Source organism: Hypomesus nipponensis, chromosome 19 (genome assembly GCF_054491055.1).
Source record: "Hypomesus nipponensis isolate SF chromosome 19, ASM5449105v1, whole genome shotgun sequence".
Classification (NCBI taxonomy): Eukaryota; Metazoa; Chordata; class Actinopteri; order Osmeriformes; family Osmeridae; genus Hypomesus; species Hypomesus nipponensis.
In genome coordinates, this window is record NC_140379.1 from 3,551,241 (window position 1) to 3,575,632 (window position 24,392).

A 24,392-nucleotide genomic window follows, 5' to 3' on the forward strand; every position below is an offset into this window, starting at 1 on the left:
ATCCTCGATAGCTCAGTGGTTCAGGATATGGGTTATTATGTGAAGGGTCTTGTGTTCAAATCTGGCAGAAGGATTTTCTTACAGCTCAATTTTTGCTCTTGGACTAAAACTCGACATATATAAAACTGATAAAAGGTCAATTTCTTTGTAGACTCTTGGTTGAGCCTATCCTGGAAAGACAGTTGGGAGAGGGGATCTGGACAGACAGTTGGGGAGTACGCTGCAGTTACAGGGATCTGGGTCCATAGATGTGTTTGGCACTGTGCTCTATGCTGGTTTTGAACCCAGGTTGTTGTGGTGTAGATCCTTGTTCTCAACCCACTACACCACAGGGTCCCCCTTCTATATACTTGGAAATGTCTTAAAAGGTCTTACATTTGACTAACTAAAACCTGCAGGAACCCTGTACATTACAAGAGTAGACAATGAAGCACGTCTTTGTAAAGCACACACAAAGTTGAACACCATTTGTGGATGTAACTGTCAGATATTTTATTCATAATGCTGGTGAAATACAAAACCAGTACAGTACAGGAGGTAAGCAGTCCATTCTCTCTGTCCTACTCCCATTGGTGTTCAGGAAACCGTCCATAGCAGCATCGGCTTTCTATCGAGAGGACCACAAAGTACCCTCAGTCCTACACAGGGTCCACATGACATGATCAAGTACTTATAAAACAATCTAGCAAAGACAACGTGTCACCTGACTTCTGACGGTAAAGTGGGCGAGGAGACAAGTACACACACTGAAACAAAGTGTCACACAGTTGGGAGGCAGTGAGTTGAAAGCAAATACACAGGAACTGGGGCATGAGGTGGAATGCACTTGTAAGTTCTCATTAAGAAATCCACCTAGGATAAGAAAAGTTAAGTGCAGTGTAAAAAAACAAAAAGGAAACTTAACAATAAGGCTGCTTAAAAACAAGAGATTAAAAAACATGTTTATCATCCAGTATATGGCTCTTTATCAGTGAACATGAGGCAAAGACAGTAGGCATGCAGGTGGGTCACAGCACATTGAATAAACAGCAACACTGATAGGCCAGCCCCTCTCCAGCCCTACAACACCTCAGCCTGAGAGAGAGAGGGACAGAGACGAGGGCCGTGTCTGGCCAGTGCTCCGACCCCAGGACATGTAGCCTGGAGGTCAGAGAACACCGCCATCCAACTGCCATCCAACTGCCATCCAACTGCCTCCTGCTATCTACCTCTGAAGACTCAAGGTGCACCACAATCCCCTGGAGCAGTAGCATAGCAACAAGGGGGTCATTAACATGTCTGCCCCCTCCAGATGTCTGATTGCCTACAGTAAAAAACTAAGGAATTGATATATATGTATAATTTTATTTTAGTGGCCGCGCCATTTTAAGATCGGAACCGCCAACAAAAAAATTCCCGGCTACGCCCCTGCCTTGGACAGGTAAAATACACTTTGTTATTGTTCAGGCTGTGTAAATATTGCCTTTTGCCCATACTGCAAATACCTGTGCTTCTTAGCTGTGAGTGAGAACATAACATACTGAATAAGAGATCCACGACTCCTCGGTCAGAGAGGAGTGGAGACGGGACCAAACTAGGAACGTTCAAGTACTACATATGAGATGTGAGTCACTGGGCCAGCCCTGGGGAGCCAGCGTGGAGGGTGTGAAGTTCATGCAACATGCATGACACTGGAACACAAGACCAGGGCATCCAGTACAGGACAAAGGGACTGAGTTCCTTAGTTACATAGTTACAGTACCAAAGAGAAGGAATGCATATATTCTGAGTTTCCAGTATGTACAAAATGTAGATCTCAATCTACGGTCATTCTTTTGAACAGGACGATGGTGGTAACGCATCTCAAACAGGGAAATGTAAAGGGATTTTCTTTTTTGATTTGGCAAATGTAAGAGTTGCTTCTTCTTTGGGTGCAGTCTTTAGGATTAATTTTCCTTCGTAGGCCAATACAAAGGACTCAGAGAGTGCCATGCTGGTCACGACGACACGCACACACGCATGTACACACACACATACACACACAGCGCGCTGTTGTATGTACTTTGTGTGCTGGAGGAGATTAGTAGCACTGGATGCCGTCTTGTTTTCAAGAGGAGAAAATACGAACTGGCATTACCACTGTCTAACCCCACGTTATTCACTCGATGCACCAGAGGAATTTCTATACGTTATCTTCAGTTTGAGTGCTTTAAATGGCGTTACCTTGGACCTGCTGAGAGAGTTAACCGGCGGTCAGGTTTGGGGTGAGGTTGAGGTTCAGGGTCCTGTTCGGGTCAGGGTGGGGTCAGGTTGAGGTTGACGTTGGGGTCAGATTCAGGGTGAGGTTGGGGGTGAGGTTATGGTCATGTTCAGGGTGAGGTTCATGTTCAGGGTCAGGTTGAGGTTCAGGGTCAGGTTCATGTTCAGGGTCGTGTTCGGGCAGGTATCAGTGATCCTTAAGGGAGCGGACAGCTTTAGCCAGGTTGCTGTAGAACTCTGCCATGCTGGACGGGAAGAAAGAGTCCACCACGGAGCGAGGGAGGAGTCCTCCCAGGTCTGTCTGGAAGAAGCTGAACAGCTGGGTCTTGTTTGGCTCTCTAGGGCAACAGGAAGTTCAAGTGTTTTATTGTCAGACTGCTCAGAACAACACAGGGTCAGACTGGGCACTGAAATTCTTAGGACAAGACGCTGCAAAGCAACCTGGCATAACATAACATATAAGTACACTGAACATAGATTACATCTATGATAAGCTAAAATATAGTAAACCTATAAGACAAATAAAATACAATATTCAATACAGTATACTAAACCTCTAAATACACTTTTTTTTTCATTTAGCAGACGTTCTTATCCAGAGCGACTTACAGTAAGTACAGGGACATTCCCCCCGAGGCAAGTAGGATGAAGTGCCTTGCCCAAGGACACAATGTAATTTGGCACGGCCAGGAATTGAACCAACAACCTTCTGATTAATAGTCCGACTCCCTAACCGCTCAGCCATCTGAGTCACATCATACAAATAATAACCTATACTAACCTTATAAACCTATACTAACTAAGACAAGTGAAGGGGAGAAGGTGGTGGTGAAAAAAACCCCAGGGTGCACTACATGTTGCTCACTGCTGCCCTCCTGTGACAGTGTCTTTACAGAACCGTTTTTTTAAGGGGTTTAAATATTTGTTTATTCTTTTAGTATCTTCTATCATCTCTGCTGCTATTTAAGTGTGTTTTTAAAAGGCAATGGTCTGATGATTCCACCTGTGGTGTGTTCAGGGTGGAGCAGACCTGGTGAAGTACTCACGCTGAGATGGGAACACAGATGCAGCCACAGGGGTGGTTGAGCCCTCTCACGTATCCTGACTGAGGGGGGCAGCTGGGGTGGCCCACATTGGTAGCTGCACGAACCGGGGGAGACAAAACAAACACACCCAAACATACAGAATTAGCTTTACCGAGGAAGCTGCACCAGGTTATACACATGGAACAGTATGTTTTTTTAATCTATATATATGTAAAAAAAATAAAAATAATAGTATATATATATATATATATAAAATAAAAAATATATATATATTAATAAAAAACTTCTTTTTTTTGTTCTGTTCCCTTGCCTTGTCATTTGTAAGAATGTCATTGCCCAGAACGATCTGTGTTATAACGAGTACATGACAAATAAACGTATTTGACTTTGACGCTAAGCCAGCCCAGGAGGTGCGGAGAGAAGAAGTCATCCCGTACCGTTAGAAGTGATGGTGCCGTCTTCGTACTGCTTGACCAGTATGACGTCTACAAAGTCTCGCGGCGCTATGATCCCCATAGCCGCAGAGGGAGTGACGGTGCGATACACAGAGACGTCCTGGCAGAGAGACAGAGCGCACACACACTGACTTGAGCAGAAGACACAGGAGCCGGCACGGACAACACACACAAACACACATCTGGACGTGTGTGCTCGCTAGTCTTTTGTGATTTTCCAGAGTGTGTTCGCAGATACACAAAAAGGGTTTTGTGAGGTGTGCTTAGAAACACGACACAAATAAGATGCTGGTCATTTTCCTTCAGTCTACATTGTGCGTGTGTGTGAGCGCTCACAGAAGGAGAGTACTGCACAGCAACAACCTCAGGGATGAAGAATCTACCTTGATGAAATAAAAGACAAGCGATATAATCAAAAAACCAGAATATGGATGGAGATGATTTCAGAAAACCAAAAAAAAGGACTCACAGATGTCACGGTCGATAAAGTGCACAGTGCTGGGAAACGTACCTCTGTGACTCGCTCCAACAGCTCAAACTTTTTCACGTTGTTGTCCCACTTCACTCTCATGCCATTGGGCACGGGTTTCAAACACTCCCAAACCTTCTCTGGGCTGCCGTTAACCACCCCTTCTCCTTTGTACCTGCCAGACACGACAGGGAGGAGGAGCAGGGAGGAGGAGCAGGGAGGAGGCACAGGGAGAAGAGGAAGCACAAGGAGGAGAAGGGAACTAACACTTTATCATTGTGAGATGTGTCACTGGAATTAGAGTCAGATCACATAGCACGATTTCTCATCAACAACACTTTTCTGGTGTCTGCCTAAAAGCAGCAGACACTCTTAAGAAATGCCAATGGTTAAACTATTACCCATTATACAGTTACTGCCCTTAGTGATTAGAGAGACAGTTGTGGAGGCATGTACTGCAGGGTGGATGTCTGAGTTGGGAAGGCGCTTACACATTCCCCGGGAACTCCGTCGACGGCCGCCAGGACACGATGACATCATTCTATAAAATGAAAACATCTTGAATGCCGAACTCCAAAATCATACTGTTATTCCCTTTGACGGCAGCGTCCAATGATGATTGCATGTCTAGCTACGGTAGGCTCCGAAATGAAAATAGCTAAATTACTGTCCCATGCATTGGAAACAGATGGACAAAATTATGATTATATAACACTTGTAATTACATTACACATATGTGCTCAGCCACGTATGCAACTGTGTCGGCAACTATTAAAGCAAGCGAGTTGTCTTATGATAACTAGAAAGCTAGCTGTTGTTACACACCGATTTCTTGCAGACTTTCCACCCAGACTCGTCCTTGGTATAGCTTATGAGACTGTCGGCTACAGTATTTGCTATATGTTGATAGTCCATGTCAACGGCTCCGGTTTGTAAAGATTAAACGGAAGTACCGACAGTTAGCCAGTTCGTGACAGTTAGCTACTGTTCGCTAGCTAGCCAAGAGGATATATGATGAAGGTCTCGAGCTTTGCAAATATCAGCTATACAGTACATGTAGTCAAGTTGGTTATACAAACTATTTACAACGCAGACTTTGGTATCATGTTAAATAATTGCCATGCAAATTAAATATGTTAACTGGCTAGTCTTCTCCCTGTCACTTTCAACACAAATGTCATTTCTGAATGAAGACGTTTCCGAGATTGAAAAAACCTCACTTCCGATCACACAAATTGCATGCTGGGATTAGTAGTTTAAAATGGAGCGGACAAATTCTGAAAAAAAAAAAAAAAAAGTTTTACAATTTTTTCCATAATATACTATCTTAGCGACGTATTTGATAGCAAAGCTTGACAACGTTGTTTTCAGGATTTTTTTATGCAATGAAGAACACAACATGGGAACCACAAAACCTAGGGAGTAGAGCTAAAGTCAACACAATAATGATCTTCTTTGACTGGTAAAAATGACCGTAAGTCTCACAAGGCGGTTTAGAGAAGCATTTATTAGGAAGCCTTTAAGTCAGTTTTAGGTCAGGATGCATGACTATTAGCATATTGAAACAGTTGGTAGGATATGCTGTACATGCACAGAAAGAGCAGCATTTTCCCTCTATAAGCTATCTACCTAATAAGACCACTTTGAATAATTTGTGCTTTACAATACACCCCTAACATTTTCCCATAATACAAATTTGACTTTAATAGTTTGTGATTTTACACATTGGAGCACATCAAGTCTTTCGAAGCCGACACGTTTAGGTCTATGCTAGCTTTGGATTTCTTTTTGACCATCTTGACGTGCCTGGTTTCAGACTTCAGGTATCTCTCCTTGTTGTGGATGACCTGGATGTACTGGTCGGTGCTGCTGTTCTGCTGGTCGCTGCTGGAGGCCAGCGAGGCCGAGTCTGACTCCGTCAGAGAGGGCTCCAGCTTGGTCCGGGAGGTCTTGGGCTTGACAGGTGCCTGGATGTGTGGGCTTGTTTGGGCTTGTTTCCCAGGGGACTGTGTGTGTCTTCTGACGACTGCCGGAAGAACTTTGGCTCCTCTGACGTTGATCTGGGAGCCGGAACGGGACCCCACATCCTCCCAGTCCCCCTCCACCCCCTCCTCCTCCCCTTGCTGCTGGGTGGAAGAGCGCCCCCTGGAGGAGTGGCTGTCCTTCGCCATGGACAGCTGGCTGTCCGCGCGCTCCCCTATGTAGAAGCGAGTGGGCTGGTGGAGGTCGGAGAGGGAGTGGGGCCGGAGCGTCTGACCCAAAGCCCCCCTCCTCACGCTCTTCCCGGCCTCCTCCTCCTCCTCTTCCTCCTCCTCGCTCAGGTGTGGCTGCGAGGGGTGGGCACGGTGGGCGTGGTGGTGGTGAGGGGCGCGGGGGGTGTAGCGTTTGACGTTGCGGGGGTACAGCTCCAGGATCTCCCCGGGATCCTCCATGCGGAAGTGCCTGGGGATGCGAGTGGCCGAGCGGAGCAACTTCTTCCGGGCCTCGTGCTCGTTCACGATGACGTAGCGCGTGGAGGGTGGGCGCCGGCTCACGTAACTCTGGGCTGTGATGATGCCTGCCGCCTCCGCTGGGTGGATAGGTCGGATGGTCTTCCTGTAGAGGGGGTCGGTGTGGATGTTCTCCGGGTAACGGGCCGGGGGGATGTACGCCCCCTGGTGGTATGATTTGGACCTGCATGTACCGCTGGGGCCTCCTAGATACGGAGGGTGCCTGGAGGTTAAGGGGAAAATAGATGTAACAGAATAATTCATGATGAGTCCTCTTCCTTGAGATGTGTGTGTGTGTGTTTATGTCTGTCTTTATGTGTTACTGTGAGCAGGAGCAAAAGAGAGAGAGAGAGAGAGAGAGAGAGAGTGGGAGAAAGGTGGGGGACCTGTTTGGCACATGTTCCAGCCTCTGTTTCTGCAGTATTGACACAGTTGGACTTCTGGATGGCCCAGCAACACTGCTCCGGTTCAAATCAGCCCTGGACGCTGACTGGGTGATGGTGCGGATGCTGTTGCCGCGGCGAACTGGCGACTGGAAGTTGGTGACGCTGCCATTGTGTCGTGGCGACGGCGTGCGGATGGAGGACTCATGGCTGGTGACGTCACTCTCCTGCTGCTCTTCAGACTTCTTCTCTACTGCCGTCTCTGGGGCCTGGAGACGGGCTGGGGGGTGAGGGGTCACAGGAGAGGGAGTTATATCACACACACACACCTGCCTGTACTGTATCACTAACGGGGAGGAAGTCAGGCCGGAAACGAAAGGCTTCCAGTACCTGCAGCCAACTGGACCACCTTCTTCTTGTCCTCCGTCCGCTCCTAAAACAAACACATCTGGTTCACTGAGCTTGCAGAGCAACACCACATCAACAGCACATCAACAGGAGCCCAACCAGACTGGATATAGTATTCATTAGCAGCTTGTGCACACAAGATGGATAGTGATGAAGCTCACAGTCTGAAGCTGCTGTCTCAGCTGGTTGTTGGTGAACTTGAGAGACCTAGCGATAGCCTGCAGGTAGTAGATCAGCATGCTGAAACACACATGACATCATCACTCACCCCCAAGTACAGTACCTACGTGAAATACTGCTTTATATGAGAGTGTCTGTGTATGTACTGTGTGTGTGTGTCTCTGTGTGTGTGTTTAAAAGTGCCTTTGCCTGTAAACTCACAAGAGCAGCAGCAATCCAGGCAGCGCCACCACAGGACTGGTGACGTAGTTCATCACTTTACTGAACCACAGAGGGAAGTCATTGGATATCGTATCTGAGATGATGTCGTAAATCTTATCCTGACCACTGCGGAAACACACATGCACACACACACACACACACACACACACAGTAATTCTTCTCATGACCACAGCAGAAGAGGAAGACATTTACCAGTGGCAGCTCATAATTATGACATCCACACATCCATCCTGTACTTTGTACTGTTTAAGAGTGTGGTCTGTTTTAAACAGGTAGCACTTTGTCTACCAGCAATCAGCTAATAGGATCATACCTGAAGGGCCCGCAGTGCTGGGAAGGTCTGTATCTGACGATGGCAAACACAGTGGGCAGCATGCACAGGAACAGCATGAACAGAAGCATAGCCAGGTAGAAATTATTTGACCTGAAAACAACCAAGAGTCACATAAAACAGCCATGAATGTTAAGTAGAGATTTTTCTAAAAACGTACAGAACAGTAGTTTTGTGTTTTAGCGTTTTTTTTTTAACCGTGAACAGTTGATAAGCTGTAGGCAAACTGATGAGATATTGTATATATAATATTGACACTTTCCACAGGCATACATCACATAGTCAAGAGCTGGAGGATCAGTAAGTGTTTTTGAATTATCAGGAAATGTGTCATCATCAATCTCTCTCTCTTCCATTTGGCTGCAGTGTTTAATCGCTCACATGAAGGGGTATTCCCCCTAGTGTGATTGAAACTGGGAGCAACAGAGAGGGAAAAAGAGAGACAAGGAATCTTTGAGCCTTTATGTACTCTATGTCCTTTATGTATGCTTGTCATCGAGTGTCTGTGTGTGTGTGTCTGTGCGTGTGTGTGTGTGTGTCTGCTGGTATTTCTGTCACATCTGGGAGTGACTGATAAGGCCTGAAAGAGGCAGCAGCAGACTCGTTACATAAATCTGAGTGGGCTGATAGCTCGGAGCTGTGTGTGTGTGTGTGTGTTGAGAGCTCTGTGGAAGCTTGCCACAGAGATGAGCTTGTTCTTTCTCAGCGCTTTCTACAGGGCTAGAAAATTCGATGTTGTTAAGGAGATGAGGCAGTCAGACCAGAACCATAAATGACCCAGTTTGAACCCAAACAGGAAGAAGACACAGAAGAAGAAGGGAATAACTATATTGGTGTGGTATGCAGTGTGAGTGTACATTATGTATTGCATAATGTTTCTCTCTGCTGGCTGACAAACAAATGCATTTTTAGGTGGAAACATTCGGAAGAGACTAAAACAAAAGAGACTGGGGGGGAGAGGAAGAAATAACGAGAGGAGACAATAAAAGGAAGAGAGCAGGAATGAGTGGAGGACAGGAGGAGAGAGAGGAGATGAGGCTGACCTGGAGGCTCTGAAGACCTGCTGATGAGGAACGTTGCAGGTGAGCACTGCCCAGCTCCTCAGGTACATCAGACCTATCAACTTCATCACATTAAAGGCTGGGAGACAGGGAGAGAAGAACGCGCCCATCCTGGGAGGGGAGAAGAGGAGCAGGAGGGGAGGGGAGGGGAGGAGGAGCAGAAGAGGAGAGGAGGAACAGAAGAGGAGGGGAGAGGAGGAGAGGAAGGGAGGAGGAGCAGATGAGGAGAGGAGAATGTAAGATCAGGTTTACCCCTCCTCCTCCACACCCCCGCACGCACCCCTGCAGGGGTCAGCTGCACCCCATATAAAACACATTACAGCCTGGGACTCTTATCTTCGCTTCATTATGTTCTCCAGCAGTGAGACGACGAGTCGGAAATGAACAGTAGAGTCCCAGTCCATCCAGCCATGGAGCTGTGATGGAGAGCTCACTGCTGGAGCAGAGCCCAGGGCAGGGTCAGAGGGCTCGTGTCTCTGTTAAGGGAGAGGGGGTGATCTCTAACTATCATTCCAGGAGTCTCTGTGTGTTTTTCTGTTTCTCGGTAACCAGGAAATGTCTGAAGTTAAAATGTGGCAGGTGCACAGCTCTGGCCCCAAGGAACTGGCAGTCTGGAATGTTTGTGACAAATATATAAATATATCCAGATTCATCACCGAGCCCACGGGCACTGCAACTAGCATCCTGTAACGGGCCAAGTTTAACTGACTTGGCCCCGTACCTTCTAGACCCAAGGCAAGGTGCCATCATACTCACCAGATCATTCCTTGGTTGTATATAAGGTGGAGCACGTTCTCGGCTATCTTAAACTCTCCATATTCAGGCTGAGGAAAGATGTTCAGAGAAGAGACACATGAAGAGAAAAAGGAATCTGAGATGTGTGTTGAGAGGAAGTGTGTCATTCCATGTCCTGACTCTCTCGTCTTCTTCTACTGACACCAACCACGGTGCTTGTGACATTTCAGGGCTGGAAACAGGAATACGCTCGCATGAAAAAATAAAAAAAAGGATTGTTCTGGAAGTTGTGTGTGCGTACAAACTTGCTCTCCAGGTCCCAGCAGCAACAGTCACTGAGGTAACGGACCACCAGGCCTCGGATGAAGTCGATGAGCAGGATACTGGCCACCGTGAAGATCATATCAATGATCGACAGCTTCAGCATCTCCTAGGAACACACACACACACACAGCTTCAGCATCTCCTAGGAACACACACAAACACACAGCTTCAGCATCTCCTAGCAACACACACACTGCTTCAGCATCTCCTAGGAACACACACACACACAGCTTCAGCATCTCCGAGGAACACACACACACACAAAGTAGACCAGCTGACCCCCACTCTCCCCCCTCCCTCTCTCTCCCCCTTGAGGGTTGTCCTTTCCTGAAACACAGGCCAGCATTGTGCAGTGACGCGTGTTCCCTCACCTTTGACACTTTCATTATGTTAATGCGTAGTGTTTAACGTTTCAATCCATACTCTGTCGATATTTCAGGGTCGTCCCTGGGACAAACAATTGCAACGGGACAATGCATTTTCATTTTTCTTGTCAGCTAATTGCCCGTAAGGACTATTAAGGGAATGCATCTAAAGGATGAAGCGGGTTATTAACCAGTCAGAGAAGGATCTGGAAATGTGGAGGTTATTGGAGCCTCCTGCAGAGCTAACCGCTGGCCTGGCACAGCTCAGATAACCCAGTATTATGTTTCATAGTCAGTTGGTAGTGTTGTTTTCCTGTGAGGGATACAGCATTGTAGCCAGGGAATCCTAAACTGCTGGAAGCCTAACACACTTGTTGTAACTCACCTGTTGACAGCTGGACAGCTGACTGACACACCTGTTCTATTGGAAGAGGAGGGGAGAGGAGGAGGGGAGGCGATGAGAGGAGAGGAGAGGAGGGGAGAGGAGGAAAGAGGAGGAGGGCAGATGAGAGGAGGGGAGAGGAGAAGAGGGGAGAGCAGGAGAAGAGGAGAGCGGAGAGGAAGGGAGAGGAAGAGAAGGGAGAGGAGGGGAGACGAGAGGAGGGGAGAGAGGAGAGATCAGGCACCTGTCCTACGTAAGTCTCCCAGCACGGATCCTGCTGCGACCTTGTGTTCTTCTCAGGAAGACCGGTGTGGTTATACGTGGTTGTCATGGCACTTTTGGTGCTGTTGTCCAGCACCATGACGATGGTTGCCAGGGTGATATTCCTGTGTCCGGAGAGGGAGACCAGAGTGGACAGGTTCTCCTCCCCAGGCTGGGAGATGGTGGCCATGAACGCACTGGGGTCAGACCAGTTAGCTGGAACCCCATGAACCTGGAACAGGAATATCCATTTAGATCTTTGACCTACTGCATGACCTCTGACCTATAACTGCTTATTGTTACGATGAAGACAAATGAGGAACAGGGCTCGTGACAACAACGCCAGAGGGAGAGGTGGGGTCACCGGGGTCAGGGTGGGCTACTCACAGCCGAGCTCATGATGTTGACCTTGTCCAGCAGGGCGATGATGAGGCTGTAGAGGTTCCCCAGGTACAACACCAGCACTCTGGGAGGACAGAACCACACTGTTAGGGTCGGCTCAGGCCCTCACCCCCGGACGTGGAGCGGGGATGTGGGTGGTAACCGAGGGATACAAGGGGGGGGGGGGGGGGGAGAGAGGGGGGCGACCTGGCCAGCTGCCAACGGAGCGAAGTCCTGGGATGGTACATCTCCAGCTGGGACACCAGCTCGAACGCTGACGGGGCGATCATGGTGATGAGGGACACCACCACGCTCACCTGCGGCAAAACAGGATGTGACGTCACGCTGACGGCCACTGGCTCTCAGAAGCACAATCACAATCACAAGTGTTTCCTACGACAGGTGTGACTATCAGAAGCATGGCCCCCAAGGCTCACGCCCCCTTCACCTCGTTCTTCTCCCACAGCGTCAGCTCTGGTTTCTCCTGCTCCAGCTTCTGAGAACGGTCCACCACAAAGTAGATGATGTAAATGCTGCCCGCCAGCGACAGGAGCACCAGGATGTTGGCCAGGATGCGAAGGCTGATCAACACCGCCCTGCGTCGGAGGGCAGAGACCAGGCACAACAGGCTTTGGGCCAGTGCATGCTGAGCAGCACACGTGATTTACAGTATCGGGTGTTGGGTCTATATGATGAAGAGCGTCTAGGGAGCCCGAGGGCAGGGAGATGGCAGAGGGGGGGGGTTATGGAGAGGTCCTGGGGGGAGGAGAGACGCGGAGTGGAGGCTTCCGGAGGTATTAATCCGGTTTTAATGTGTTCCCAGGTCTGATGATGCTCTGATGGTGATGTAGGGGCTGTCACCCAGAGCAGTAAAAGGCAGTTATTATGAGTTATACCAGGAATGCTGGGACTGGGTGAGCTCTGTATTACAGAGGACTGGGACAGAGAGAGTAAATCCATCAGGTGTGGGAACAAGAGGGAAGAGGGTCCTGAGGAGCAGGGGAGAGGAGCAGGGGAGAGGAGAAAGAGGAGATGGTTCTGAGGAGCAGGGAGAGGAGATGGTTCTGAGGAGCAGGGAGAGGAGAGGAGGAGGAGAAGATGGTCCTGAGAAGCAGGGGAGAGGAGGAAGAGGAGATGGTTTTGAGGAGCAGGGGAGAGGAGGAGGAAGATAGCAGTGGTTCCACAACACCTACAAACTAGTGTCCTTCTTCTTCTCCTGCTCCTCCACGATGGCTTCCTGAGGAGACAGAGGAGAGCAGGTTTAAATCTTCAACAACACACAGAATGACACACAGACAGCTTCTTCTGACTGTTCCAAGACACACAGGAGGAGAGTTCCAGAGTTCAGCCAGGAGACTGGATGAAGGGAATCCTTGGGGAAATCAGCGTTAATTCAATGGTACATAAACTTCCTCTGAGCCGAGGACTGGGACTCAATTAAAGACTGGAGATCATTGATAATCACATCACAAGACAGAGCTCTCTCTGAAGATGAGGCACCAACAGGATTTTTCTTCTGACAGGATGTCTGTGTGTGTGCGTTTGCGAGTATAAGTCTATGTGTCTATGTGCACATGTGCTTGCGTGTGATCGTGTGTGTATGTGTGCTGCTTGCATGTGATCATGTGTATGTATGTGTGTGTGATCATGTGTAGTGTGTGTATGTAGTGTGCTAGCGTGTGATCATGTGTGCTTGCGTGTGATCATGTGTGTATGTGTGCTGCTTGCATGTGATCATGTGTATGTATGTGTGTGAGATCATGTGTAGTGTGTGTATGTAGTGTGCTAGCGTGTGATCATGTGTGTGTGTGTGTGTGCTTGCGTGTGATCATGTGTGTGTCATGTGAGAACCTCACCCTGATGTTGTTGACTATGGCGGCTCCTTTGCTCTCTGCAGCCTCCAGGTTCCCGATGAGGTAGTCCCAGGCACAGAACACCCTCCAGCAGAACGTGAAGTTCTCGTCCGACGCGCTGGCCAGACTCAGACGGGAGTTCTTGGCCATTCTGGTCACAACCGGGAGCACAGAGAAGACACGTCACTACCGCAGGCTGCCAACACACCAGTCAAACCCCACTGTGCCACGAGAGTCAGGCGGGATTGACTAACGACTACGACAGCGATGGTTGATTAGTTGTTCATGAAATTCACGTAATCTTTTCAACATCAAAGAGAACAAGTGCCAACATCACATCAGTTGATATCAACGGAGGGATTACTTTCTTAACAGAATGATGAAACTGTAGGCAAAAACGGCCATCCCAACCAGGAAGTAAGCGAGCGGCAGTCGATAGCCGGCGCTGCCGATCTTCCTCACCCTCCCGTAGTAACCGTAGAACAGGACGGAGTACTGCAGGTAGCCCTGGGGGGGGGCATCACACAGGGACAGGCATGAGCACAGCACAGCAGGGGTCACAGGTCACAGTGAAGGAGGACGTCATTAGGAATCCAGTGTCAATATTATTGTTTTATCTCACAATTCATGGATTGGACTTTATCCCTTATTCCGGGAGCATTTCTGACTGGCTCTAGAACTGTAATAATGTACTGTGTATAACAGTATGTGGACTGTGGTGTAATGTACTGTGTTTTCCAGTGTGTGGAGTCTGTTACTGTATAATGTTACTCTGCATTCCACTTGGTGGACTGTGGAGCTGGTATAAAGAGGAGAGAGAGAGAGACAGAGAGACAGAGAGAGAAAGAGAGAGGGATAAAGAGAGAGAGAGACAGAGACACAGACAGGGAGAGAGGAAGAGAGAAAGAGAGACAAAGAGAGACAGCTAGACAGAGAGAGAGAGACAGAGACAGAGACACAGAGAGAGAAAGAGAGAGGGATAAAGAGAGAGAGAGACAGAGACACAGACAGGGAGAGAGGAAGAGAGAAAGAGAGACAAAGAGAGGCAGCTAGACAGAGAGAGAAAGACAGAGACACAGACAGGGAGAGACAGGGGAAGAGAGAGAGACAGAGAGAGAGAGAGAGAGAGAGAGAGAGAGAGAGAGAGAGAGAGAGAGAGAGAGAGAGAGAGAGAAAGAGAGAGAGAGAGAGAGAGAAAGAGAGAGAGACAGAGAGAGAGAGAGAGAGAGAGAGAGAGAGAAAGCCTTGCCCCAAGAGACCAGATGGTGTCCAGGTCCTGGGCGTGCTCCAGGTGCTCCTTGGGGATGGTCTTGCTCCTTGTCGTCCCAAACGGAGCTCCAGCCAGCAGCTACAGGAGCAACACAGGAAGCACACCTGCTGGTTCTTCCAGTATCTCACTGAAAAGGTTGTGGTGTTTGTTGTCTACCAAGGAACTACTACCCCCCCTCACACACACTCAAAGACATTACCCATGAGTTCGGGATAAAACAAAACGCCGTTTTTTGGGGTTTGCGCTTGTTACCTAGGTGATGGGGTCAAGGTGAGGTCAGAGGGTAGGAGGTGCAAGGTTGGTTAGAGCAGAAAGGAAAGGATGAGATTGGAGGATTGAGAGTGAGTGATAGTCCAACCCATGGCGGGGAAATTGCCTGTGTCGATGTGTCAGAGAGGAGGATAAATCAGGCCTTCTTCTCCGTCCACTGAAGCACCAAAAACAAGGTCCTCCTTGTGCCGATGACACACTCACGCCACAGGGAATGTTTTTATGGATGTGTTTTACAAGCAGGTTCCTACAGAATCAATTGGGCCATCTGTAATACCTGTCAAATGACATTGTTGTCAATGTAATTATTGGTCATCAGACCTGCCTCGATGAAAACTATTAATCGGGTGTTGTGGTTATTCTTGAATTATGCGTGGAATATGTGTTTATTAATTCCTCGACACACAAGCACATCCACACAGAGCACACACACACATGCGTGCGCACACACAGACGTGCTCGCACACACACACACATACACACACACTAACCTCGGGCAGGACGATGAAGGCTCCGGTCATGATGGAGAGGACGATGTTGATTCCAAACAGCCAGCGGAGGAAGATGAAGTAGGAGGCCACTCCTGACCCGAAGTGACCTCCGAGACACAGACAGGAAGGAATTAGCAACATGCACACACACACACACACACACACGACCCCCACAGACAAACGTTTAAAGAGTTCACAAAATATACGTACACGGTTGCTGTTCACAAAAAAAAAGATTCTGAAACATACGCACATGGTGTGATTCTGATGGTCAAATCAGGCCCTTAGCTCTTTCTCTCTCTCTTTCTCTCTCTCTTTCTCTCTCTCTTTTTCTGGATGATTTTCAGGTTGTTCATGCTGGTTTGAGACCAGGAAGGAGGGATGAAAGGAGGGATGAAAGAGCCTTACTCTCTATTTTCTTGATCCTCATCTCCCAGGGAATGAAAAGCACCACGATGTTGTAGAGCAGGCGAGAGAGCTTCTTCAACAGCTGGGGAAGAAAAGCTACCATCACATCCTGAGAACCAGACAGCTGAACAGCATGACTGTAGATTTTAATTATGGCTACTTATATTTTTTATTCTAAATCCCCTTAGTATTAGCTAGACTTTGCTCTTTTTGTATAGTTAAACCACATATTTAAGTTTCAAGATTCCTATATGTTTAAAGTATGCACCTTCCTGCCTAAGTAAATTCCTTGTTTGTGCAAACATTCATGATCCCCTTCTGATTCTGATGACAAGTGGAACTGGAAATTGATTTCCTTGAATTCAACAGTGCAAATGTGTTTATCTAGACTGTGATGGAGTCAGTCAGTTTGGTGAATGGATATGATTTCTAATTTCAATTAACCAGAAGCCAATCTCTATAATTAATAATTCATCATCAATTCATTCGCTAAAAGTCAATTAATTTTAATGGTGCCTGGGCAGCCTTGCCCAATGTCTCTGGAACATTTTAATTAAACTGGGCCATAACAACAGGCTATAAATTTGCTGCTGTCTGTGACTGTGTGTTCTTGTGTGTGTGTGTGTGTGTGTGTGTGTGTGTGTGTGTGTGTGTGTGTGAATAGAGACACAAAGAAAAAAGAACAAAAAACAAGAACAAACAAAAAAAGAAAGTGAAAAAGAGACAAAGACAAAGAGGGGGAGAGATAGAGAGAGACAGAGAGAGAGACATATCTAACTTGTCTTCTTTAGAAACACACATTGAGGCAATGTTTACAGTATAATTCAGCCTACAGCAGACCAGGGGTATTGACTTGCACAGTATAACTCAGGCTGGATCAGAGGAATTAACATGTACATTTTATTTTAACCAGGAGCAGCTGGGTGCTGCAGTGCAGCAGAAATAATGTCTGTGTTTTTTAAGCTTGGTCGGACAAAACCAATAAAATGATTTAGCTAAAAGTAGCAGTTTGTTTCCAGGGCTTTAAGTGCTCTGCAGTGAAACAAACATAAATTTTAAACATGCTGTATTTACTGAAAACATTGAGACAGTGTGTGTGTTTGTGTGTGCGTGGGTGTGTGTGCGTGGGGGGGTTATGGTGTGTGTACATACATCCGCGCCTGCAGCTTGGTATCCTCTGGTCCTGGTCAGCCTGCCTTCATATTGCAAAACAATTTCTCGGGCTTGCCTGAAAAAAATCACACACATTCACACAATCATTAACTGGACCGATATCAAGGAGAACCGCATCAGAACGGTCCCAAGTTGTGATTAGCTGAGTGTTAGATGGTACAATGTGGGAGCTTCAGATATCTGAGTCTACAGCACCACGGGGGGTCGTTCACATGGATATGAGCTATGCTTTAATCAATGATGTCTCTATCAAGAAGCCTTTCACACACTCAGCACCACATCGACAATACACACACATCTTCTGTGCGTGTCCGAGCCTTACATCCACGGGGTTTGTAGGGTTTTGGTTAATTTAATCAAATCTTTTCATGGATTTACACGTTTAAATCAGTTCAAAAGTAACATAACATTGCGTGAGTGTACTTTATATAGATGCGATCACTTCCGTTTTGTTATAATAAAAAAATAAAAAATCTGATTCAAAAAAATAAATAGTAAAAAATCAAAATATAATATTTGAGGAATAAAATATGGTCTATTTTGGCAGAGAGAACAACCCTAAGCATTGGAGCAGAGATTACTGAGGGTGTAAAATGCAGTTGTGTGTCTCATCCCTGATGATGGTAATAAAGACCGAGCAGCAATAACAAAACGCCCATATAAAAGCTGCTAGCGGGAACCCACTCAGCACATCTCAGAGCCCACACTCTACCTCTCTCTCTAGCCATCTATCTGCCTCATCTCCTCCACAACTCTCTCTCTCTCACTTTCTCCCCATTTTGCTCGCCCAGTGCTCCTCCTGACACACATAGCAGTAGAGAGAGAGACAGTCTCAACCAGGTGCATGAGGAGCAACAATATGGGGTTTCTTTATATTTATACAGATAGTCAGTATGAATATACTGAGCTACAGAGAGCGACACAGAGAGCGAGACAGAGAGACAGAGACAGACAGACAGAGAGAGGGACAGAGAGACAGAGACAGACAGACAGACAGAGGGACAGAGAGACAGAGACAGACAGACAGAGAGAGGGACAGAGTGAGAGAGATGAAATGAGATAAAGGGAAGGAACCGAACCAGAGTTCCTGACCTCCATAAAATGCAGGAACCATGCAAACGACTGATGAAATAATAATTATCCCTCTAATTCCGTTTGTTTTCCGTGGGAGGGGCCGTTAAAGCAGCGGAGTGGAGAATGTTAACTGTTATTTACCTGGCTGGTGTTTAGCGCTTCGCTAGCCCCCACTGCTATCATCCACTCTGACACCCCTGTTAATGAGCCCTCCCGTGCTAATGTCTAGAAGAATGTTCATCAGAACCTCTTTATCTGGAATATTCAATAGATTCATTCACGAGTGCAGAGTAAACGACAGTGGCTAGTGTAACTGTTGGGATCTAGTTTTACAGTAAGAGAGTTTTGTAATCAGCAGAGTGTGGGAACCATCAGTAGAGCGACACCCACGCGCCACTCAGGTTGTTGGGTAAATCCTCTGCTCTTTCTCAAACCCTGAATCTGTCAGACAGACTGCTGCAGGTCATTTTGAGCATTGCTACGCTCTTGCTGTATTCATTTACATTTAGTCATTTAGCAGACGCTCTTATCTAGAGTGACTTACAGTAAGTACAGGGACATTACCCCCGAGGCAAGTAGGGTGAAGTGCCTTGCCCAAGGACACAACGTCATTTGGCACAGCCGGGAATCGAACCAGCGACCATCTGATTACTAGCCCGATTCCCTAACCGCTCAACCGTGTGTGTGTGTGCATGCGCTGGTGTACTGGATGTATCTGTGTGTTCGTAGGTATGTGTTGTCTTTGTGTATGTGCCTGCATGTGTGTGTGTATTTTATTTTTTGTATAATTTATAACGTGTATAACTGCATGCTCTTATGGTTCTTCCCTTTGGCACTTGTTTAGTTTTTTCACAATGTATGCTTCATGTTTTGTCTGCTTGCAATGTTTGGGGCTACCTCGTTGTTATGATCAGTGACCTATGCTCTTTTGTAAAGCTCTCTCTCGGAAGTCGCTTTGGATAAAAGCGTCTGCTAAATGCATAAATGTAATGTGTGTGTGTGTGTGTGGTACTTCAGGGCCTTCAGCTTGCGCCTCATGGGCCAGGGCCGTGTCCGTATGTTGGCGATGATCTCCTTCTGGAACTGAATGTTCTGGAACATCTCCTCTGGGTCGGTGCTCTCCACGGCATCGTCCTCCTTGTCCTCATCGTCGGAGTGGCTGACACACACACACACACACACACACACAGATACACACCCAGATACACACCCAGATGCACACACCCAAAAACAGATACAAAAGCATAGATACACACGCATAGACACACACGCATAGACACACACACAGACACAAAGTACATACACACAGACACAAAGAAACACAGACAGATGCATAGACAGATATAGATAACACAAACAACAGACAACACAGCCCAACTGCCTTAGTATAAAACTTGAATCTATAAAGTACATCTCTGGTTCATCTCAGCCTAACACCGTAACATGATTAAAGGAAATAAACATGCTTAAATAAATAATAAATGCAGATAAATAATGCACCAAGGAGAAACAGGTTCTGTAGAAAACATTTCCAATTTGCTTAAGAACTGTCTCATTTCTTTGTAATGATTTCAAGCAATAAATAACCTAAATTATCGTATAATATGTCAATAAAGCAGTGTGCCTTAATGACACATTTTGTAATTACTACATTTATTAAATTGATGACTGTTTTTAAATGACAAAATAGTACAGATTTAAAGATTTACAGTGCCAATTATGATTATATCAATTATACAGACAAGCAGTGCTAATAATGTTTTTCTCTACAGATTTGGTTCAACAGATTTATTTCTACAGCATGCTTTGAATATAATGTTGTCAGAAAACCAGCACATCTATTACATTGAGGACTATAGAGAATTGATGATACTAAATGATTCAAAATGAAGGGTACCTGTAGGTATTGTAAATCACACTGGTAACAAGAAGTCTTAAGTCTTTCTAACCACGAGTTCAGAATGAAGAGGAGACAAGGAAAAGAGTAAAATAGATGGGGAAAAGGGAATTGAGGAGAGCAGATGAAGAAAGGAGGAGAGGGAAGGAAAAGAGGAAATGAGGAGAAGAGGGGGAGACAAGGAGAGGAAGAGAGGAGGAACTGAGGAACTGAGGAACTCACCCCGGCTGGTTGTCCCGGTAAGGAGAGTAGATCCTCCTGGAGTTCTTTCTCACACTCTTGTGTCGCTTTGACGGAGGTCGGCTGACCAGAGCTGCCTCAGACACAGAACTCATCTGCACGTTCCACCGGTGTGTGTGTGTGTGAGAGAAACTGTCTGTCTCTTTGAGTATGAAATCAAAGTTTAAGTTCCATTTGACCAAGTGTGTGTGAGTGAAGAGTGATGTGTGTGTGTGATGAGGGTGTGTGTGTGTGTGTGATGAGGGTGTGTGTGTGATGAGGGTGTGTTTCGCCTCCACAAGTTTGGGTGCCCCCGGACCCGTCAGTGTTCCTTAGCGACTCCCTGTAGACCGACTCTGTCAGAGTGAGGTGTACAAAGCTTGCGTGTGTGTGTTTGTCTTGGTCTTGGTGTGTGGTTGGGGCTACCTGCTATCCTGGTCCCTGATTGGACCATCCCACAGCCCAGTGATTCCGCAGGCTCCCGGACAGACTTCTCCATCACTCCAATCACAGCTACACTGACCTCTTAAAGGGACAGCGCGTGGTCCATCTGGTAATACAGATATCAGCCACACCCTGCCTCCCAGCCTCAACCCACTCCCATGCACACACATAGTAGATGTCATTGGTAGATGTTGGTAGATGTCTTCATTAACAGACAGTGTATCCATAAATATATCAAGACACCCTGAAAAAGACGACTCAAATCAAGTTACGATGACCTCAGATTACACTCTCTCTCCTTTCACTGTCTCTCACACACACTGACATCCACACGCATACTGTACAAGGAGATGAAATAGTCTCGTCTTTGAGCGGAGACGCCACAGACAGTAAACCATAATATGATAATGAGCCATATGTTCACTTGGCTCCTGGCGTCATTTCGGCGTCGTTTAGGAACCGGGCAGAAGGCACAGAACGCTCAAATGAGGCCTTGAAGAGTTCCACAGGCGCGAGATGTTTAATTGGCCGCTCTTTCAAGGTACTCTGTGGAGCACTTCTAATAGACAACCCCCCTCTCACTGGACTGCCTCCCTAACTTTAAATTAGAAATGAAAATCTGGAGGCTGAACGATCAGAAAACACTGGTGAATACATAACTAGGATGGCCAGGACTTGAAAGAGGTGACATCAGCTAGGATTGCTAACAGTGTAATTACTTCCCAGAGTAAACCAATGTTCAGTTTCAGATCTCCCAAGCTATTTTAAATGAGATTCCATTTTCATACAAGTGCTTTATTGCCCAGAATTAACTTCACACAGTTGAAAGGTGCACTGCTCGCCGGTCTCCCAGCATGCGCAACCCGACCTCTCCACAGGATTCAGAACGCGGTGCCCAGTCTGGTCTTCAATCTACCCAGACGCTCCCATGTTACCCCGCTCCTCATTTCCCTCCACTGGCTTCCCATCACGACCCGTATTAGATTCAAGACCCTGGTACTGACCTTCCGAACGGTGAATGGGACTGCACCCGATTACATCAAGTCTCTCCTCCAGCCTTACACCCCCACCCGCTACCTAGGGTCTTCTTCTGACAACCGTCTGGTGGTCCCACTGCTCAAGAGCGCCCGGTCCCAACACAAGCTCTTCTCCTGTCTGTCCCCCCAATGGTGGAATCAACTCCCCACCTCCATCAGGGACACTAACTGTCTCCCCACCTTCAAGAAAAGGCTCAAGACGCACTTGTTCCGAGAGTACAATGGCACTTAGGAATGCTTGGTTGGACATGATGTTAGTTTTCTCCAGGATCACAATGACTCTTATTGAGAGACTTGTTGCTCTTGTCGGTTAGTTGTAACAGATTTCATTATTGTACACTGTGTGAAATATTTTTTACTGTTGATTGTTTTTCTACAGGTACACTTGAACTTTTTGAGTTTTATGTTGTTTAATTGTAACTTGTTTAACTGCATGCTCTTATGGTTCTTCCCTTTGGCACTTATTTGTTTTTCACAATGTATGCTTCATGTTTTGGCTGCTCACAATGTTTGGGGCTACCTCGTTGTTATGATCAGTGACCTATGCACTTTTGTAAAGCTCTCTCTTGGAAGTCGCTTTGGATAAAAGCGTCTGCTAAATGCATAAATGTAATGTAAATGTTGAAAATACTGTCTATGACAATTTCATGCAGGATAAGACAACCCCTACCTTTCCCACTTACATTTAACAGACGTTCTTATCCAGAGCGACTTACAGTAAGTACAGGGACATTCCCCCCAAGGTAAGTAGGGTTAAGTGCCTTGCCGAAGGACATAACGTCATTAATCACGGCCAGGAATCGAACCGGCGACCATCAGACTATTAGCCCGATTCCCTAGCCACTCAGCCACCTCACTCCCCTCGACCCACTTCCATAGCTAAAATCTTTGGCAGATCACTCGATAAACAGTTCGCTTTTACAACTAAATGTGTTTGAGCGATCAAAGAAGACAAAGTGTCCATCAACGCCACAGTAAGTACACATTGTAAAGAGAGGTAACCTTCGTAACAACAACAATTCCTTTAGTTCCTTATAAAAGGACGTTAGTCTAAATACCAAACTTCTTGTATATGTAGGCTATACACAGTGATACGTAATTCCGGGAAAATAATGCAGGTCTTTAACTTCCAGTGAATAAACTTTACTTTTAATAACCAAAACAGATGGTTAGCTATTGCTCTCTTAACCCAACACTTATTCATCATAGTTTGCGGCTTCTCCCTTTTTTTCCATCGACCGATAACCGGGAGATCTCTCCCGTTTCCAGATTGTTGTTAGAAACTGATAAAGACATGTTACATGACATTATCCATAAGGAACAAATATATGACAGACCAATTGTGTTAACATTAACAACTAGCAAGCTGACAATCAGATAATTGAGTACTTATGTAGAAAACAATTGTTAGCTATAGGCTAGCTAACCTGCCTGCTCAAATCTGTTTGATAGCTAGCTACAGTACTACTGTCTGAGTTGGATAAACCTTACCTTTGTAATTGTGGATGGAGCTCGAAATTTAACCTACAATCTGAATCCCCTTTCTCTCTTACTTGAAGGGCAGCATTATTGAACCTTATGCATCCTTAATTGTCATTTTGGGAAGACCTCCTAAACTCCTGTAAGAAACAGATGGCTGAGCGGTTAGGGAGTTGGGCTATTAATCATGGTTGTTGGTTCGTTGTTGGTTTGATGTTGGGCCATGTCAAATGAAGTAGTGTCCTTGGGCGGGGTACTTCACCCTATTTGCCTCGGGAAATATGTCCCTGTACGTACTGTAAGTCGCTCTGGATAAGAGCGTCTGCTAAATGTAAATGGCATTTTGAGTGCGAAAATTTACGTAACTGCTAGCTACTGGAAGTTGTGGACTTGACCTATGCAATATGCGGAAGTTAATTGGACCCTGTTGATTGAAGTGGTCGTTTTCCAAGTTAGCGCTGAAGCGTAACTATTGGCGTTTCGGTTATGATGGATTAAAGTAAAAATTTAATATATATTTTTTAATATCAATTTTTGCATTTACCAACAGTATATACAAATATTTTGATATTCATCCATTTTTATATTTTGTTTTTTATTGGTCTGGCAGCCCACCTGAGCATTACTTAAGCAGAGGTAGTTAATACAAGGTGTAAATGACACAACAGATTACAAACACGCACACAAATCCCATTCCAACAGCCTAAACTGTGGTGTCCTGTGTTTGATAAAATGTAATTATGATGTCACACAATGTCATTATTTTATACACATGACTTCCAGGTATAGTCACAGAGAAGAACAAGATTACTTTATTGGCAATGTACACAAGGCGACATGTTGTCTTTTGGCATCCGCCTCCTAGTTCCACAGACTTGGTGTCCGACAGGTGTGTATTTCACCAGAGAGGTCAAAGCTCAAACTATGGCAGAGATGGTGGGCACTGTAGATGTGAAATCAATCACCTTTCAGTCCCCAAGTGGACCACACTTTCCTGTAGGTGCCATGGATCGAACCAGAAACCTTTCGGTTACCGGCCAGCCTCTT

General features: G+C 46.3%; 2 protein-coding genes across 8 annotated transcripts; both read right to left on the minus strand.

Annotated features, from left to right (window-relative positions):
* Positions 1-467: 467 nt before the first annotated feature.
* Positions 468-5,398, minus strand: stard5 (StAR related lipid transfer domain containing 5). Its single transcript, XM_084683058.1, has 6 exons — positions 5,034-5,398; positions 4,700-4,749; positions 4,251-4,383; positions 3,722-3,839; positions 3,285-3,378; positions 468-2,576 (listed from the first exon to the last, which is right to left on the minus strand). Exons 1-6 carry the CDS (start codon positions 5,121-5,123, stop codon positions 2,426-2,428), a joined length of 636 nt encoding a protein of 211 aa, XP_084539184.1. The 5' UTR covers positions 5,124-5,398; the 3' UTR covers positions 468-2,425.
* A 223-nt stretch (positions 5,399-5,621) lies between these two features.
* tmc3 (transmembrane channel like 3) lies at positions 5,622-23,600 on the minus strand. 7 transcript variants are annotated; one of them, XM_084682358.1, is made up of 24 exons: positions 23,358-23,599; positions 20,812-20,982; positions 20,389-20,479; positions 19,282-19,428; positions 17,175-17,250; positions 16,023-16,104; positions 15,615-15,721; positions 14,833-14,931; positions 13,948-14,090; positions 13,587-13,734; positions 12,924-12,967; positions 12,179-12,326; positions 11,938-12,047; positions 11,737-11,815; positions 11,333-11,581; positions 10,319-10,447; positions 10,039-10,106; positions 9,265-9,393; positions 8,204-8,314; positions 7,870-7,995; positions 7,650-7,728; positions 7,471-7,513; positions 7,084-7,360; positions 5,622-6,920 (listed from the first exon to the last, which is right to left on the minus strand). In XM_084682358.1, exons 2-24 carry the CDS (start codon positions 20,882-20,884, stop codon positions 5,927-5,929), a joined length of 3,552 nt encoding a protein of 1,183 aa, XP_084538484.1. In that variant the 5' UTR covers positions 20,885-20,982; positions 23,358-23,599; the 3' UTR covers positions 5,622-5,926. The 7 variants fall into 7 exon arrangements, with proteins under 7 accessions (XP_084538484.1, XP_084538482.1, XP_084538483.1 ...); XM_084682356.1 differs by having other exon boundaries at positions 8,204-8,236; positions 20,389-20,538; positions 20,812-23,600; XM_084682357.1 differs by having other exon boundaries at positions 20,812-23,599.
* Positions 23,601-24,392: the final 792 nt, after the last annotated feature.

Coding starts and splice junctions, on each gene's coding strand:
- stard5 (XM_084683058.1), bottom strand. CDS start 5,123: ATGGACTATCAACATATAGCAAATACTGTAGCCGACAGTCTCATAAGC. Junction 4,750..5,033: donor GGAAAGTCTGCAAGAAATCG/GTGTGTAACAAC, acceptor TTCATTTTATAG/AATGATGTCATCGTGTCCTG. Junction 4,384..4,699: donor ACGGAGTTCCCGGGGAATGT/GTAAGCGCCTTC, acceptor CGTGTCTGGCAG/GTACAAAGGAGAAGGGGTGG.
- tmc3 (XM_084682355.1), bottom strand. CDS start 21,056: ATGGATACACTGTCTGTTAATGAAGACATCTACCAACATCTACCAATG. Junction 9,394..10,038: donor TACAACCAAGGAATGATCTG/GTGAGTATGATG, acceptor CTCCCCTCCCAG/GATGGGCGCGTTCTTCTCTC. Junction 7,996..8,203: donor CAGCACTGCGGGCCCTTCAG/GTATGATCCTAT, acceptor GTGTTTCCGCAG/TGGTCAGGATAAGATTTACG.